Here is a 17434-nt window from a genome sequence, read left to right on the forward strand (position 1 = left end):
AGCTGCGGAAACTCACTTAAGCTAATAGGATACCGCCCAAACCTGCATTTCATCTGGTTTAATATAAATATAAATATATATATATATATATATATATATATATATATATATATATACATACACACACACACACACACACACACACACACTGCTCAAAAAAATAAAGGGAACACTAAATTAACACATCCTAGATCTGAATGAATGAAATATTCTTATTAAATACTTTGTTCTTTACATAGTTAAATATGCTGACAACAAAATCACACAAAAATTATGAATGGAAATCAAATTTATTAACCCATAGAGGTCTGGATTTGGAGTCACCCTCAAAATTAAAGTGGAAAACACATTACAGGCTGATCCAACTTTGATGTAATGTCCTTAAAAACAAGTCAAAATGAGGCTCAGTAGTGTGTGTTGACTCCACGTGCCTGTATGACCTCCCTACAACCCACACAAGTGGCTCAGGTAGTGCAGCTCATCCAGGATGGCACATTAATGCGAGCTGTGGCAAGAACGTTTGCTGTGTCTGTCAGCGTAGTGTCCAGAGCATGGAGGCGCTACCAGGAGATAGGCCAGTACATCGGGAGACGTGGAGGAGGCCGTAGGAGGACAACAACCCAGTAGCAGGACCGCTACCTCCGCCTTTGTGCAAGGAGGAACAGGAGGAGCACTGCCAGAGCCCTGCAAAATGACCTCCAGCAAGCCACAAATGTGCATGTGTCTACTCAAATGATCAGAAACATACTCCATGAGGGTGGTATGAGGGCCCGACGTTCACAGGTGGGGGCTGTGCTTACAGCCCAACACCGTGCAGGACGTTTGGCATTTGCCAGAGACCACCAAGATTGGCATATTCGCCACTGGCGCCCTGTGCTCTTCACAGATGAAAGCAAGTTCTCACTGAGCACATGTGACAGATGTGACAGAGTCTGGGGTCGCCAAGGAGAACGTTCTGCTGCCTGCAACATCCTCCAGCATGACCGGTTTGGCAGTGGGTCAGTAATGGTGTGGGGCGGCATTTCTTTGGGGGGGCTGCACAGCCCTCCATGTGCTCGCCAGAGGTAGCCTGACTGCCATTAGGTACCGAGATGAGATCCTCAGACCCCTTGTGAGACCATATGCTGGTGCAGTTGGCCCTGGGTTCCTCCTAATGCAAGACAATGCTAGACCTCATGTGGCTGGAGTGTGTCAGCAATTCCTGCAAGACAAAGGCATTGATGCTATGAACTGGCCCGCCCGTTCCCCAGACCTGAATCCAATTGAGCACATCTGGGACATCATGTCTCGCTCCATCCACCAACGCCACATTGCACCACAGACTGTCCAGGATTTGGCGGATGCTTTAGTCCAGGTCTGGGAGGAGATCCCTCAGGAGACCATCCGCCACCTCATCAGGAGCATGCCCAGGCGTTGTAGGGAGGTCATACATTCACGTGGAGGCCACACACACTACTGAGCCTCATTTTGACTTGTTTTAAGGACATTACATCAAAGTTGGATCAGCCTGTAGTGTGTTTTTCCACTTTAATTTTGAGGGTGACTCCAAATCCAGACCTCCATGGGTTAATAAATTTGATTTCCACTGATAATTTTTGTGTGATTTTGTTGTCAGCACATTCAACTATGTAAAGAGCAAAGTATTTAATAAGAATATTTCATTCATTCAGATCTAGGATGTGTTATTTTAGTGTTCCCTTAATTTTTTTGAGCAGTGTATATATATATATATATATATATAGACAAAGGAATCCTTCCCACTGACCAATGTGGTACTGGGTGGAAGAAAAACAGGCGGCACTCCAAGGTCTTTCAAAATAAACTTTGTATTGAAAGGTTACAGCATGGTGCAAAAGCAACGTTTCAAGACCATTGCGGTCTTTTCGTCAGGCTGTGCATTGTGAGAAAAAAATACAATACAGACCTTGGAGTGCCGCCTGTTTTTCTTCCACCCAGTACCACATTGGTCAGTGGGAAGGATTCCTTTGTCTATATGCACAACGAGGAGGGCACCCGGGCACAATTACTTTATTCTTCATCCAGAGTGCCGGATAATACATTCCTCTATATATATATATATATATATATATATAGGCTTTAATCCACAGCACTCAACTATCTGCAGTGCCTGAGTTATGTGACTACATCATTAAAATATAAAAAATCGTACATGCTCTACACTCACCTAATTACACTCCAAAATGTATTTAATTTAAATTCAGGAAATGTTGGTTCCAAAATATTTCAATAGTTGTCAAGCTATCCAACCACATCAAGATCACCTCTCCTGGCCATTCGCTACACCGCATCATTTGTCACAAAGTATCACACAGATTTTACACGGTCAAGTCACATTATTGACCACCTCCTACATTTGACGTAGGCAGCGCGTAGCCCATGAAGTACATCACGTGTCATGTGCTGACTTGATGAGCATATAAGGTGTGCGATAGGCCATCTGTACACACATCACTCAGTGCTGTCATGGGTAAAAGAGGATATTTATCCGATTTGCAAAAAAGTGCTGATTATCGGCTTTCGGGCCAAGGGTGGCAGTACTTCTGACAGAGCGCAGTTTGTGTACTGTTTACTTGCTGCTGTGGTGAAGGTGTATCGTGATTGGACAAGTGGCACCACTGCGAATAACAGACGTGGAAACTGCAGAGCACCATGTGCCATTGATGTTTGGAGGTGAACGCCGACTAGGAAGGTACGCAAGGGCCGACAGATACTCTACAGTGGAGCAGTTCCCCATCAAAATGAACCTGGGGGCTGCCAGACGTGTGTCTCAAACGACAGTGCAGCCCGTCTAGCTGCTGTCCATGATGCACGCGGTGATTACCCTATTAGCTGGTGGTCATAATAATGTACACTATGCTTTTTTAATGGGTTTACGTCTACCAGCTCATTGGCTTAAAGAGACAGAACCTCACCTACGTATACCAATTAATGAACACCTGTGGAATTAGCTAACATATTGGCTTACATATGGGGGAAAAGGAATGCAAGAGAAAGTGTGAGCACAAAATTTTATATAAACAATAGACTTTAATCCACGGCACTAAACAATCTACGGTGCCTGAGGTACTGTGTGTGATCACTCCATTTAAATAAAGAAAATCATGCATGCTCTGCACTCGTCTAATTACAGGTTAAGTCTATTTAAGCCAATGGAAACAAAAGAGGTATAGAGACCACTGAGAGCAGCAACAACAGAAATTACCAACAATGGGCGGAATTAAAATCCTATCCCGCCGGCAGCCACTAGATGGCGCGCAAACAGAGCTATTCAATTCTAGCTGCATTCTGGCGCGATGGCTGCCGGCATCTGCATTACAGCTCACTTTCCCCCCCTTCCCACCGCGTAAAGGGTGAGTGCAATATACAAACCATTTTTAACAATTGTTTCTGGTATACAGTATAATGCTATGATTATTTTGTTTTTTTTAGCGATTACACGAGTTTAAAATGTGACACTGAGAGATGGCAATAGTCCCACTCACAGGTGTGGTTTGAACACTGGTATACGTGCAAGGAAAAGACACTGTATTTGAACGAGTTTTAATTCCGGCCCTCATTTCTCTTTATTTGTGGATATCTTGTACCACGAGGACTTTTGAAGAAGTAGGCGCGATAAAGGACTTTATCCTGCTTTTTCTTTTTAAGCCAATGAACTGGAAGACTTGAACCCATGGGGAAAAAAAATCATAATGTGCTACAAAATCTGTGTGATATCAGCTGACAAATGATGCAGAGTCGGTGTAGGGACCGGCTGGAAGGGGAGACCTTGATGTGGTTGGCAAGCTTGACAAATTATTGCTAAATTCTGGAACCAACATTCCCTGCATTTAAATTAAATACAGCTTGGAATGTAATTAGGTGAGTGTACTGCATATATTTTTATGTTTGCCAAAAGCTGCTAACCTGGGAACAGACAACATTATTTGCAAAGGAGACAGTTTGCAATTCTAGCAGAATAGTGAGCTTTTACACTTGTGCAGTAAATATAAGGTATGTTGTAAAGTGTTTTATAATAATTACTCTACAAGAGTTTTTCTATATGGAAAAGTCAAGAAACACACTGTCCGATGTTTGGCAGATGCGACATCGCAAACGATATATATCGTGACCGCATCCCGGAGCATGCAGGCCTGTCAGCTATCTTCTGCTCTCAAGTTCAGAACGAAAGATATCTGACTTCTTATACGACCTGCAGGAGCGCGCATCATATACAATATCTCCCATACACACTGTCTGATGTGACCGATAGGTTGTACGAACCGGCAGTGCACATCGGACAGTGCATGCCCAGCCTTAGGGGTAGCAACCAATCAGAATCTAATTATCATTTACGTGGCACCTTCTAAAAGATAATAGCTAGAATCTGACTGATTGCTATGGGCACCAGCTCCACTTCTATAAACCCGCATTTTAGTAAATATACCCTTTAATGCTTTCAATAAAGAAGTGGACACTTGTCCGCTAAGGAAGACAAGCAGACTTGTGAAACACGTCTAACCAACCAAGCACAAGTGATCTCTTTTATTTCAGTCACCCATGCTTTCGTTTCATCATGTTTTATGAAAAGTTAACACTACAAAAGGTCATCTGCAAACGTTAGGCATCAGAGGGAAATGTTCATCCGTTTCTGGAATTTATCCAGTCCTGGGTTATCTAAAGAATATGGAAACATAGCGTTGTCATCTGTTAAATAATGGCTTTGTCTGGTAGACCAGGTGTCTGTAAAAGTACATCTAAACAGATATTTCTCCTTTAGTGCTCATTTTCCATATCTGTAACTGCCATGTTATTTATTGGGGGATGGGAACCATAGACACCTTTTCAAATAGCTTTCAAGCGGTGGATCTGTTTAAAGGCACATTTGCCATGCCTCAAATACGCTGATAAGAAAATGCCATTCCGGATGTACCCCAACATAAACTATTAGCATCCACTGATATGACCCTAATTTACACTGCTTCCAATGGAAATATACTTGCTCTGGATGGATATTTATGTATTTAATGTATCATGGTCTAATGTAGCTAAATACACCTGTACAGTAATTGTAGAATATAATTGGTGCCATATAAACACACAGCATATATATTTTATCTCCTATTTTGGCTAATATGTCTGTATATGTTACTTGATCATCCCCCAGATTATTAAAACGTAGCTGATAATAATAATGTATATGTATTTTGCAGCCTTTTATATTCCCTTCTTTTCCAGCATGTATTTGAATAAACAAATAAGTGTCTCTGACTCATATACAGGCAATAGTACACCAGCCAATGCATGCAGAAGCTACACATTAATAATAAGAATTTACTTACCGATAATTCTATTTCTCGGAGTCCGTAGTGGATGCTGGGGTTCCTGAAAGGACCATGGGGAACAGCGGCTCCGCAGGAGACAGGGCACAAAAAAGTAAAGCTTTACTAGGTCAGGTGGTGTGCACTGGCTCCTCCCCCTATGACCCTCCTCCAGACTCCAGTTAGGTACTGTGCCCGGACGAGCATACACAATAAGGGAGGCATTTTGAATCCCGGGTAAGACTCATACCAGCCACACCAATCACACCGTACAACTTGTGATCTAAACCCAGTTAACAGTATGACAACAGAAAAGGCCTCTTAAAGATGGCTCCTTAACAATAACCCGAATTAGTTAACAATAACTATGTACAAGTATTGCAGATAATCCGCACTTGGGATGGGCGCCCAGCATCCACTACGGACTCCGAGAAATAGAATTATCGGTAAGTAAATTCTTATTTTCTCTATCGTCCTAAGTGGATGCTGGGGTTCCTGAAAGGACCATGGGGATTATACCAAAGCTCCCAAACGGGCGGGAGAGTGCGGATGACTCTGCAGCACCGAATGAGAGAACTCCAGGTCCTCCTTTGCCAGGGTATCAAATTTGTAAAATTTTACAAACGTGTTCTCCCCCGACCACGTAGCTGCTCGGCAGAGTTGTAATGCCGAGACCCCTCGGGCAGCCGCCCAAGATGAGCCCACCTTCCTTGTGGAGTGGGCTTTTACAGTTTTAGGCTGTGGCAGGCCTGCCACAGAATGTGCAAGTTGAATTGTGTTACAAATCCAACGAGCAATCGACTGCTTAGAAGCAGGTGCGCCCAACTTGTTGGGTGCATACAATATAAACAGCGAGTCAGATTTTCTGACTCCAGCCGTCCTTGCAATGTATATTTTTAAGGCTCTGACAACGTCCAACAACTTGGAGTCCTCCAAGTCGCTAGTGGCCGCAGGCACCACAATAGGTTGGTTCAGATGAAATGCTGATACCACTTTAGGGAGAAAATGCGGACGAGTCCGCAGTTCTGCCCTATCCGAATGGAAGATTAGATAAGGACTTTTATAAGATAAAGCCGCCAATTCAGATACTCTCCTGGCAGAGGCCAGGGCTAGTAACATAGTCACTTTCAATGTGAGATATTTCAAATCCACCTTTTTCAATGGTTCAAACCAATGGGATTTGAGGAAATCTAAAACTACATTTAGATCCCACGGTGCCACCGGAGGCACCACAGGAGGCTGTATATGCAGTACTCCCTTGACAAAAGTCTGGACCTCAGGGACAGAGGCCAATTCTTTTTGGAAGAATATTGACAGGGCCGAAATTTGAACCTTAATGGATCCCAATTTGAGACCCATAGATAATCCTGATTGCAGGAAATGTAGGAAACGACCCAGTTGGAATTCCTCCGTCGGAACCCTCCGATCCTCGCACCACGCTACATATTTTCGCCAAATGCGGTGATAATGTTTCACGGTGACTTCCTTCCGTCCTTTAATCAAGGTAGGAATGACTTCTTCTGGAATGCCTTTCCCTTTTAGGATCTGGCGTTCAACCGCCATGCCGTCAAACGCAGCCGCGGTAAGTCTTGAAAAAGACAGGGACCCTGCTGTAGCAGGTCCCTTCTCAGAGGTAGAGGCCACGGTTCGTCCGTGAGCATCTCTTGAAGTTCCGGATACCAAGTCCTTCTCGGCCAATCCGGAACCACTAGTATTGTTCTTACTCTTCTTTGCCGTATGATCTTCAATACCTTTGGTATGAGCGGCAGAGGAGGAAACACATACACTGACTGGTACACCCAAGGAGTTACCAGTGCGTCCACAGCTATTGCCTGTGGATCTCTTGACCTGGCGCAATATTTGTCCAGTTTCTTGTTGAGGTGAGACGCCATCATGTCTACAATTGGTCTTTCCCAACGGTCTATTAACATGTTGAAGACTTCTGGATGTAGACCCCACTCTCCCGGATGAAGATCGTGTCTGCTGAGGAAGTCTGCTTCCCAGTTGTCCACGCCCGGGATGAACACTGCTGACAGTGCTATCACGTGATTCTCCGCCCAGCGAAGAATCTTGGCAGCTTCTGCCATTGCACTCCTGCTTCTTGTGCCGCCCTGCCTGTTTACATGGGCGACCGCCGTGATGTTGTCCAACTGAATCAACACCGGCTTTCCTTGCAGGAGAAGTTCCGCCTGGCTTAGAGCATTGTAGATTGCTCTTAGTTCCAGAATGTTTATGTGAAGAGACTTTTCCAGACTCGTCCATACTCCCTGGAAGTTTCTTCCTTGTGTGACTGCTCCCCAGCCTCTCAGGCTGGCGTCCGTGGTCACCAGGATCCAATCCTGAATGCCGAATCTGCGGCCTTCTAATAGGTGAGCCTTCTGCAACCACCACAGAAGTGACACCCTTGTCTTTGGTGACAGGGTTATTCGCAGGTGCATCTGCAGATGCGACCCTGACCATTTGTCCAACAGATCCCTTTGGAATATTCTTGCATGGAATCTGCCGAATGGAATTGCTTCGTAAGAAGCCACCATTTTTCCCAGGACTCTTGTGCATTGATGTACTGACACTTTTCCTGGTTTTAGGAGGTTCCTGACCAGATCGGATAACTCCTTGGCTTTTTCCTCTGGAAGGAAAACCTTTTTCTGAACCGTGTCCAGAATCATTCCTAGGAACAGCAGACGAGTTGTCGGGATTAAATGGGATTTTGGAATATTCAGAATCCACCCGTGTTGTCTTAGCACCTCTTGAGATAGTGCTAAAGCTGTCTCCAGCTGTTCTCTGGACCTTGCCCTTATTAGGAGATCGTCCAAGTATGGGATAACTAATACGCCTTTTCTTCGAAGAAGAATCATCATCTCGGCCATTACCTTGGTAAAGACCCGAGGCGCCGTGGACAATCCGAACGGCAGCGTCTGAAACTGATAGTGACAGTTTTGAACAATGAACCTGAGGTACCCCTGGTGTGCGGGGTAAATCGGAACGTGTAGATACGCATCCTTGATGTCCAAGGATACCATAAAGTCCCCTTCTTCCAGGTTCGCTATCACTGCTCTGAGTGACTCCATCTTGAACTTGAACTTTTTTATGTAGAGGTTCAAGGACTTCAGATTTAGAATAGGCCTTACCGAGCCATCCGGCTTCGGTACCACAAATAGAGTGGAATAATACCCCTTTCCTTGTTGTAATAGGGGTACTTTGACTATCACCTGCTGAGCGTACAGCTTGTGAATGGCTTCCAACACCCTCTCCCTTTCGGAAGAGACGGTTGGTAAGGCAGACTTCAGGAAACGATGAGGAGGATCCGTCTCTAATTCCAACCTGTACCCCTGAGATATTATCTGCAGGATCCAGGGGTCTACCTGCGAGTGAGCCCACTGCGCGCTGTAATTTTTGAGACGGCCCCCCACTGTCCCCGAGTCCGCTTGAGAGGCCCCAGCGTCATGCTGAGGTTTTTGCAGGAGCCGGGGAGGGCTTCTGTTCCTGGGAAGGAGCTGCCTGTTGGTGTCTCTTCCCTCTTCCTCTGCCTCGTGGCAGGTACGACAAGCCCTTTGCTCTCTTATTTTTGTAGGAGCGAAAAGGCTGCGGTTGAAAGGTCGGTGCCTTTCTCTGTTGGGGAGTGACTTGAGGTAAAAAAGTGGATTTCCCGGCAGTAGCCGTGGCCACCAAGTCTGATAGACCAACTCCAAATAACTCCTCCCCTTTATACGGCAAAACCTCCATGTGACGTTTTGAATCCGCATCGCCTGTCCACTGTCGTGTCCATAAGGCTCTTCTGGCTGAAATGGACATAGCACTCACCCGAGATGCCAGTGTGCAAATATCCCTCTGTGCATCACGCATATAGATAAATGCATCCTTTATTTGTTCTAACGACAGTAAAACATTGTCCCTATCTAGGGTATCAATATTTTCAATCAGGGATTCTGACCAAACTACTCCAGCACTGCACATCCAGGCAGTTGCTATAGCTGGTCGTAGTATAACACCTGCATGTGTGTATATATTCTTTTGAATAACTTCCATCTTTCTATCTGATGGATCCTTAAGTGCGGCCGTCTCAGGAGAGGGTAACGCCACTTGTTTGGATAAGCGTGTGAGCGCCTTGTCCACCTTAGGGGGTGTTTCCCAGCGCGCCCTAACCTCTGGCGGGAAAGGGTATAATGCCAATAACTTTTTTGAAATTATCAACTTTTTATCAGGAGCAACCCACGCTTCATCACACACGTCATTTAATTCTTCTGATTCAGGAAAAACTGTTTGTAGTTTTTTCACACCATACAGAATACCCTGTTTTACGGTATCTGTAGTATCAGCTAAATGTAACGTCTCCTTCATTGCCAAAATCATATAACGTGTGGCCCTACTGGAAAATACGTTTGAATTTCTACCGTCGTCACTGGAATCAGTGCCCGTGTCTGGGTCTGTGTCGACCGACTGAGGCAAAGGGCGTTTTACAGCCCCTGACGGTGTTTGAGGCGCCTGGACAGGCATTAATTGATTGTCCGGCCGCCTCATGTCCTCAACTGACTGTTTAAGGGAAGATAAACCATCACGTAATTCCACAAATAAAGGCATCCATTCTGGTGTCGACCCCCTGGGGGGTGACATCTGCATATTTGGCAATTGCTCCGCCTCCACACCAATATCGTCCTCATACATGTCGACACCACGTACCGACACACACCGCAAACTCACAGGGAATGCTCTAATGAAGACAGGACCCACTAGCCCTTTTGGGGAGACAGAGGGAGAGTCTGCCAGCACACACCACAAAGCGCTATATATACAAGGGATATCCTTATATTAAGTGCTCCCTTATAGCTGCTTTAATATATATATATATATATAGCCATTAATGTGCCCCCCCTCTCTGTTTTACCCTGTTTCTGTAGTGCAGTGCAGGGGAGAGACCTGGGAGCCGTTCTGACCAGCGGAGCTGTGACAGAAAATGGCGCCGTGTGCTGAGGAGATAGGCCCCGCCCCTTTTTCGGCGGGTTCTTCTCCCGCTATTTTTCCAGTCAGGCAGGGGTTAAATATCTCCATATAGCCCCTATGGGCTATATGTGAGGTATTTTTAGCCTTGTATAAGGTTTATATTTGCCTCTCAGAGCGCCCCCCCCCAGCGCTCTGCACCCTCAGTGACTGCCCAGTGAAGTGTGCTGAGAGGAAAATGGCGCACAGCTGCAGTGCTGTGCGCTACCTTATGAAGACTGAGGCGTCTTCAGCCGCCGGTTTCCGGACCTCTTCACGCTTCAGCATCTGCAAGGGGGTCGGCGGCGCGGCTCCGGGACCGGACTCCACGGCTGGGCCTGTGTTCGATCCCTCTGGAGCTAATGGTGTCCAGTAGCCAAGCAGCAAATCCACTCTGCATGCAGGTGAGTTTACTACTTTCCCCCTAAGTCCCACGTTGCAGTGATCCTGTTGCCAGCAGGACTCACTGTAAAGAAAAAAACCTAAACTAAACTTTCTCTAAGCAGCTCTTTAGGAGAGCCACCTAGATTGCACCCTTCTCGTTCGGGCACAAAATCTAACTGGAGTCTGGAGGAGGGTCATAGGGGGAGGAGCCAGTGCACACCACCTGACCTAGTAAAGCTTTACTTTTTTGTGCCCTGTCTCCTGCGGAGCCGCTGTTCCCCATGGTCCTTTCAGGAACCCCAGCATCCACTTAGGACGATAGAGAAATAGAATTTAATGATGGAAGGCAGCCTGGGTTCACCTCCTGTATACTATGGCTGGTAGGCAGTATGGACCTACCTGGCCATTACCCTACAGGGCCTCACCCTATATCTAACCCTATACTGCGCTCCAGCCTGCACAGAATCTGCACACCCATCACCCCAGCTTCACCCGAAACACAGTCCGGTCATCATGGCTGATTACACCCGACTACTACACCCTCAGCTCTGACACTCACCAGACCCCAAGCTGCAACAACAGACATCCGGATATAGCGTCACATCCTGTCCGTTACCCTAGCGACCATCAGCACGCTAACAAATCAGCGTCTCCACAGGCTGCAGTGAGCTGTCAATCAAGAGTAGGCGGGACTGTCCGCCATGTTGGTACACCCTGAGAAGTTTTTTTTTCTTGGCCGTCCATGATGAGTTGTGCAATTTCCATGACTTGTCTAGTTCTTGCAACTCATTTCCTGTTTACTAAAATTATTAAATAAGAACCCGAATAATACGCGGTGTGTTGGTGAGCGGGGCCGGGTAGCCACCTACCGCTGTTGCTACTGGTTGCCCTGTACGCACTATATATTACCATGAACTCTCTGCTGTTTATTTGAAGTAATTTGGTAAAACAGTTTAAGGCAGTGGTTCCCAAACTGTGTGCCTAGGCACCCTGGGGTGCCTCGGGACACTTGCAGGGGTGCCTTGGACTGATGTTCAAGAACCAATTCAAATATTTATGGTCAATGTAATAGGCAAAACCAGTGCTGGTGTCTTCCAGTCATAAATTATGTGGACAACCAGAAGTGGATCCTGTCCCTCACCACATAATTGAACCTAAGAATGACATATAAGCACATTTTACTTAATTTAAGATTTTATTCAAAATTTCTCAATAAGAAACTTTTGGCCTAGGGGTGCCGTGATAAAATATTCTGATACTCTAGGGCGCCGTGACTCAAAAATGTTTGGGAACCACTGGTTTAAGGGATAATTCAGTTAACGGCGATAATCTGTTTAGGTTAACGCAGCTAATTTTTGCTATACAGCTAGCTGTGCAAATTGACCCGTGTTAACTCTCCACGGGAGTTACTGCTGCTTTTATTTCTGTAGCCCCTGAGCAGGTGAAAAGTTGGGTATAAACTGTATTTCCGAGGTGGATTCAACTAGCCTCGGTTAATTACAGCAGACTTAATTGATCCCCCAGGGCCGAGATCAGACTGCGTTAAATGTGATGATTGCGGGTGCCACAAACCTGTTAACACTTAGGGGGACATGTACCAAGCAGTGATAAAAGTGGAGAAGTGAGCCAGTGGAGAAGTTACCCTTGGCAGCCAATCAGCATTGAAGTAACATTTATAATTTGCATACTTTAAAATTATACAGAGCAGCTGATTGGTTGTCATGGGCAACTTCTCCACTGGCTCACTTCTCCACTTTTATCACTGCTTAGTACATGTCCCCCTTAAGACGGCTTGAACAGAAATCTGCGTTAAATGCATACCTCCCAACAGGGACAAAATGTTCTCTACCTGGACTTTTCTCTTAATTGATGATTGCAGCCGCCAGCCACCTGTGTTGAACAGGTTAATGGATAAGAAAGGTGTTTCACCACAGGTGATGGCAAGCATAAATTAAGAGGGAAGTCCAGGAATAGTGCATTCTGGCCCTCATTCCGAGTTGTTCGCTCGCAAGCTGCTTTTAGCAGCTTTACACACGCTAAGCCGCCGCCTACTGGGAGTGAATCTTAGCTTCTTAAAATTGCGAACGAAAGATTCTCAAAATTGCGACCACACACCTCTTAGCAGTTTCTGAGTAGCTTCAACCTTACTCGGCATCTGCGATCAGTTCAGTGCTTGTCATTCCTGGTTTGACGTCATAAACACACCCAGCGTTCGCCCAGACACTCCTCCGTTTCTCCAGCCACTCCCGCGTTTTTCCCAGAAACGGTAGCGTTTTTTCGCACACACCCATAAAACGGCCAGTTTCCGCCCAGAAACACCCACTTCCTGTCAATCACATTAAGATCACCAGAACGAAGAAAAAACCGTGAGTAAAATTCCTAACTGCATAGCAAATTTACTTGGCGCAGTCGCACTGCGGACATTGCGCATGCGCATTAGCAACTAATCGCTCCGTTGCGACAAAAAAATAACGAGCGAACAACTCGGAATGACCCCCTCTGTCCCCCCTGGAGAGGGTCATGTTTGGATGTATGTAAAATGTAAATGGGATCAGTACGAGATCCTGGCGGTCGGGATCCCGGGGACAGGAGACCGACACAGCGGGTCCCTTCACGCTCGCCACGCTTCGGGCCCATTGGCGACCTTCGGACGCCATAGGGTTCTGTTCCCCTCCGGGTGGTGGCGTGGACCACCACTCAAGACTCAAGAGGGGTAAGCAGCCGTCGGTCGGGACTGTGACCGCCGGTATTTCAGATGGTGTCGGGATCCCGACAGGCGGGAAATTGTTATCGTGCCCTATTTCCCGTCTACGGTGACGGGAGATCGAAGGGGACGATATAGAAATGTCCCACATTTTCGCACTGATTGTGCCCATAGCATACTGGCACCGGGATTCCAACCGCTGGAATGCCGGCAGTGGGGCGAGCGTGAAAGAGCCCTTGGCGGGCTCGTGTTCACCACACTGCGGGCACACTATTTATTCTCCCTCCAGGGGTGTCGTGGACACCCCAAGAGGGAGAATACTTGTCAGTATACTGGCGGTTGGGATTCTGGCGTCGGTATTATGAGCGCCGGGATCCCGACTGCCGGTATATCAAGTGCCACCCGGTGAACAGGTATAACTCAAGTACAAATCATCCAGTGAAAAGTTAAAAAGGGTTTTCACCAATCCCTGTTTTTGGTAGGGACTGACTGTGTTTAGTGTCAAGACAGAGGCTTATGATTGGATTTGGTTTTTTAGATGCTCATACACAGCCCTCTATGACTCTAAGCAGAGATAATCAGGGAATGGTGGACAATCCCTGTAACATTTATATAGATGACCGCGACTAAAAAACACTTGTATAAAAACGTGTATACCGAAGCCGGAATCCCAACACTATTCGAAATGCCGACACCGGCATCCCAAATAGGTTCACCATCCTGATGCCGGAATCCCAATAGCCGGGATGCCGAACGAGCAGACACCAGCCCACTGGACACGTAAACCAACTACGGAGATCCCTGACCTCTTCTCTTCCCATAAACGGCAGCGACACACCTCCATTTTCTCTAGCATCCATAAGGGATATTGGGGAGACTTAGTAACACGGGGTATAGATGGGGTCCAAAGGAGCCGATGCACTTTAAATTTCTTCACTGGGTGTGCTGGCCTCTCCCCTCTATGCCCCCTCCCACAGGCAGTTTAGAAAAAAATGACCGTGGGAGTTAGGGGAGGGAGGGGGCGGTCACCGGCCTTGCGAGGTGTCAGAGTCGCTTTCCTGCTGCAGGACCACCGTCCTGAGAGGTTTGTTCAGCGGGGCACTGCGCCTTAGCTGTCGCAATCGCAGCACACCTCTATCAGATGCCTGAAGGTGATGACAGAGGTGAGTACAAACCAGGGTCCCCGCTAGGGGGGTCCCCCTGGTTCATGGTGTGGCTGAACGCGGGCGCGGCATACGGGATCCTCCTGGGGGGGATCTGCTAGAGCTCCCCGTGTACACTGGCTTGTGGTGGCTTAAACTATCACTTGTGTGGGGTTTTTAAGCACATTAGGAGACATTGCCAGTATAAAAAACTCTGTAGCCCTGGCGCCATTGGGTGGGCTACCTCAGAGCGGGACCAGCGCCATTTTGGCGCCTTCCTCTGCTTACTGCAGCAGCAGGCACACAAAGCTCGTCCTGACACTACAGAATACGCTGGAAAACTGGTACAGGGTGTAGCAAAGGGGGAGAGCCGCTATTGTATACAATCTGTGTTCTATATAGGACAGAAATTATTAGTGTTTCACTGTGATGAATAAGCTCACACACTGTCAGAGCCTGCCTGTACAGCGGGGCTGGGCTACACAGCAGCCAATCATGCTGCTTAGAAAGGAGAAATGGGAGGCATGCCTCAGTGTGGGGGCGCACTTGTGCTCTGATGGGCAGCTCGGATTGGTCATGTGACTAATCCAGAAAGTGCAGGAAGACAGACACTGGAGCTGAGCAGCGTGACGGTTGGTTCTAAATCAGAGTGGGGTAAGGGACCTCTGATGTCACTCGGGGGTGGAGCCACGTCACCAGGGGGAGGAGCCATGGTCGAACAGGGTACCCGAAATGTATTTTTGCGGGCTCGGTGGCCAGGTTACTAAAGATAATAGTTGGTGGCATGGATAGTAGAGGAACTATCCTGCTGGCCTAGCTCCTCCCCTGGGTGTCGTGGCTCCTCCCCCTGACGTAAATGGTCTCTTAGACCACTTGAATCTAGCATCTACCACAGCGTGACAGGCGAGGAAGGAGATGGGGATCTGAAGTGCCAGCAGCAGCCACCCGTGCACAGTGACTGGGGTGAGTAGCAGTGTGTGAGTGTGTGTGTGTGTGTGTGTGTATCACCTGTAGTGAGTATGGGGACAGGATGTATGTATCTGTGTGTGTGTGTATGTGTATCATCTGTAGTGAGTGTGGGGACAGGATTGTATGTGTGTGTGTGTGTGTGTGTGTGTGGCATCTGTAGTGAGTGTGGGCACAGGACTCTGTGTGTGTGGGTGTGTGCGCCACGCAGTTGGGGAGCCAGTGTCAGAACTAGTGGGTGGCAGCGTAAGGGAGGGCGCGATCACTCCCCTTCCTTTTATCACTGGAGAGAGGACTGGCCACCGCTGAGCTGCCTGTCACCCCACCACATGCCAGCATCTGCTGGGCTGGGAGAGAGGCTGCTGCAGCGGCAGCCAGTTCTCTCTCTCCCCACCCGACATGCGGCTGTCAGCAACAAGAAAAGGGGAGGGCAGCGGGACCAGGGCCCCCCTCCGGGCCCCTCCAATGAGCCCGGGCCAGGTAGAGAGTACCCTCCACCCCCTCCCTGCGCCACTGTGTGTGTGGCATCTGTAGTGAGTGTGGGGACAGGGCTCTGTGTGAGTGTGTGGCATCTGTAGTGAGTGTGGGGACAGGACTGTGTGCGTGTGTGTTACATTGAATAGGGGGTCACAGACTCCCAGCACCCAGACCCACCCCCATGTGTGCCTCCCCAGCCTCTGACCTCACCGCACGTCACTGTGTCTGATATGTCATCACAACTCATTGCTAATATTCAGAAAACTCAGCTACTTCAACAGGCTGTTGCAGACTTAGCTGCTAGGGCATATGTTACACAGCCCCCCTCTCTAACTCAGGACCACAAAAGCGTGGTTTACCTGCCTTACTATCTGATTCAGATGAGGATACACAGGAGGATGGGGATGACTTGGATCCCGTTAGTGGGGATTCCACTTCTGCTCAGGGTATTGAACCACTCATTTTGGTTATACGGGACGTGTTAAAGCTTCCTCTAGAGGACGCTGCATCACAGCAGTCGTTTTTCTTTACACAAAACAAGCCTAATGTCACTTTCCCTGATTCTGCAGAGTTAGATGACCTATTTAAGTTAGCCTGGAAAAATCCAGACAAAAAAAACCAAGGGGGTCATTCCGAGTTGTTCGCTACATGTTTTCAGTCGCTACACAGTGATCAGGCAAACAAATCGTCAGTTCTGCGCATGCGTATGAGGCGCAATGCGTACGCGCAACGTACTTTCACAAAATCCGAAGTAGTTTTATACAAGGTCTAGCGACGCATTCCAGTCGCACTGCTGGCCGCAGAGTGATTGACAGGAAGTGGGTGTTTCTGGGAGGTAACTGACCGTTTTCTGGGAGTGTGTGGAAAAACACAGGCATGTCAGATACAAACGCAGGCGTGGCTGGCCGAATGCAAGGCGTGTTCGTGACGTCAAATCAGGAACTAAAAAGTCTGAAGTGTTCGCAAGCTAGGAGTAGGTCTGGAGCAGCTCAGAACCTGCACAATCTTTTTTTGTAGCATCGCTGCGATCCTTTCGTTCGCACTTCTGCTAAGCTAAGATACACTCCCAGAGGGCGGCAGCTTAGCGTTTGCACGGCTGCTAAAAGCAGCTAGCGAGCGAACAACTCGGAATGAGGGCCCAAGTGTCAAAAAGGTTTTTGCACAGTTTCCCATTTGCTCCTTAAGGTAGGAAATTCTGGGAGAACCGCCGGGAGTTGACGTATCAGTCTCTCGACTGTCAAAAAAGGCGGTGCTGCCTGCCCCGGGCTCCTTTACCATAAAGGACCCTGGGGACAGAAAAATAGGGACTACACTAAAGTCTATCTACACAGCAGCAGGTGTTTCGCAAAGGTCGGTCATAGTGGGTTGCTGGATGACCCATGCCATTCACACGTGGGCTTCTCAAATTCAGGAGGGCCTCTCCGGGGATATGCCTCTGGTCACTACGGTGTCTCCTGAAGCACATTCAG

At 47.6% G+C, this 17434-nt stretch overlaps 1 protein-coding gene across 5 annotated transcripts in view; it reads right to left on the bottom strand.

Moving 5' to 3' along the window:
* Positions 1 to 11333, bottom strand: part of ZFAND2B (zinc finger AN1-type containing 2B) — a 46451-nt gene extending 35118 nt beyond the window's left edge. Inside the window, exon 1 of one of the 5 annotated variants that reach the window (XM_063933820.1) lies at positions 11236 to 11333. Coding sequence is in view for 4 of the 5 variants with exons in the window: in XM_063933818.1 (XP_063789888.1) it covers positions 11102 to 11154 (53 nt within the window). In the remaining variant the exon portion in view is untranslated. Of the gene's footprint in view, positions 1 to 11075; positions 11169 to 11235 lie in introns of those variants that run through there. The other 4 variants (XM_063933818.1, XM_063933817.1, XM_063933819.1 and 1 more) reach the window with 4 other exon arrangements.
* Positions 11334 to 17434: the final 6101 nt, after the last annotated feature.

This window comes from Pseudophryne corroboree, chromosome 7 (genome assembly GCF_028390025.1).
Source record: "Pseudophryne corroboree isolate aPseCor3 chromosome 7, aPseCor3.hap2, whole genome shotgun sequence".
NCBI classification, from domain to species: domain Eukaryota; kingdom Metazoa; phylum Chordata; class Amphibia; order Anura; family Myobatrachidae; genus Pseudophryne; species Pseudophryne corroboree.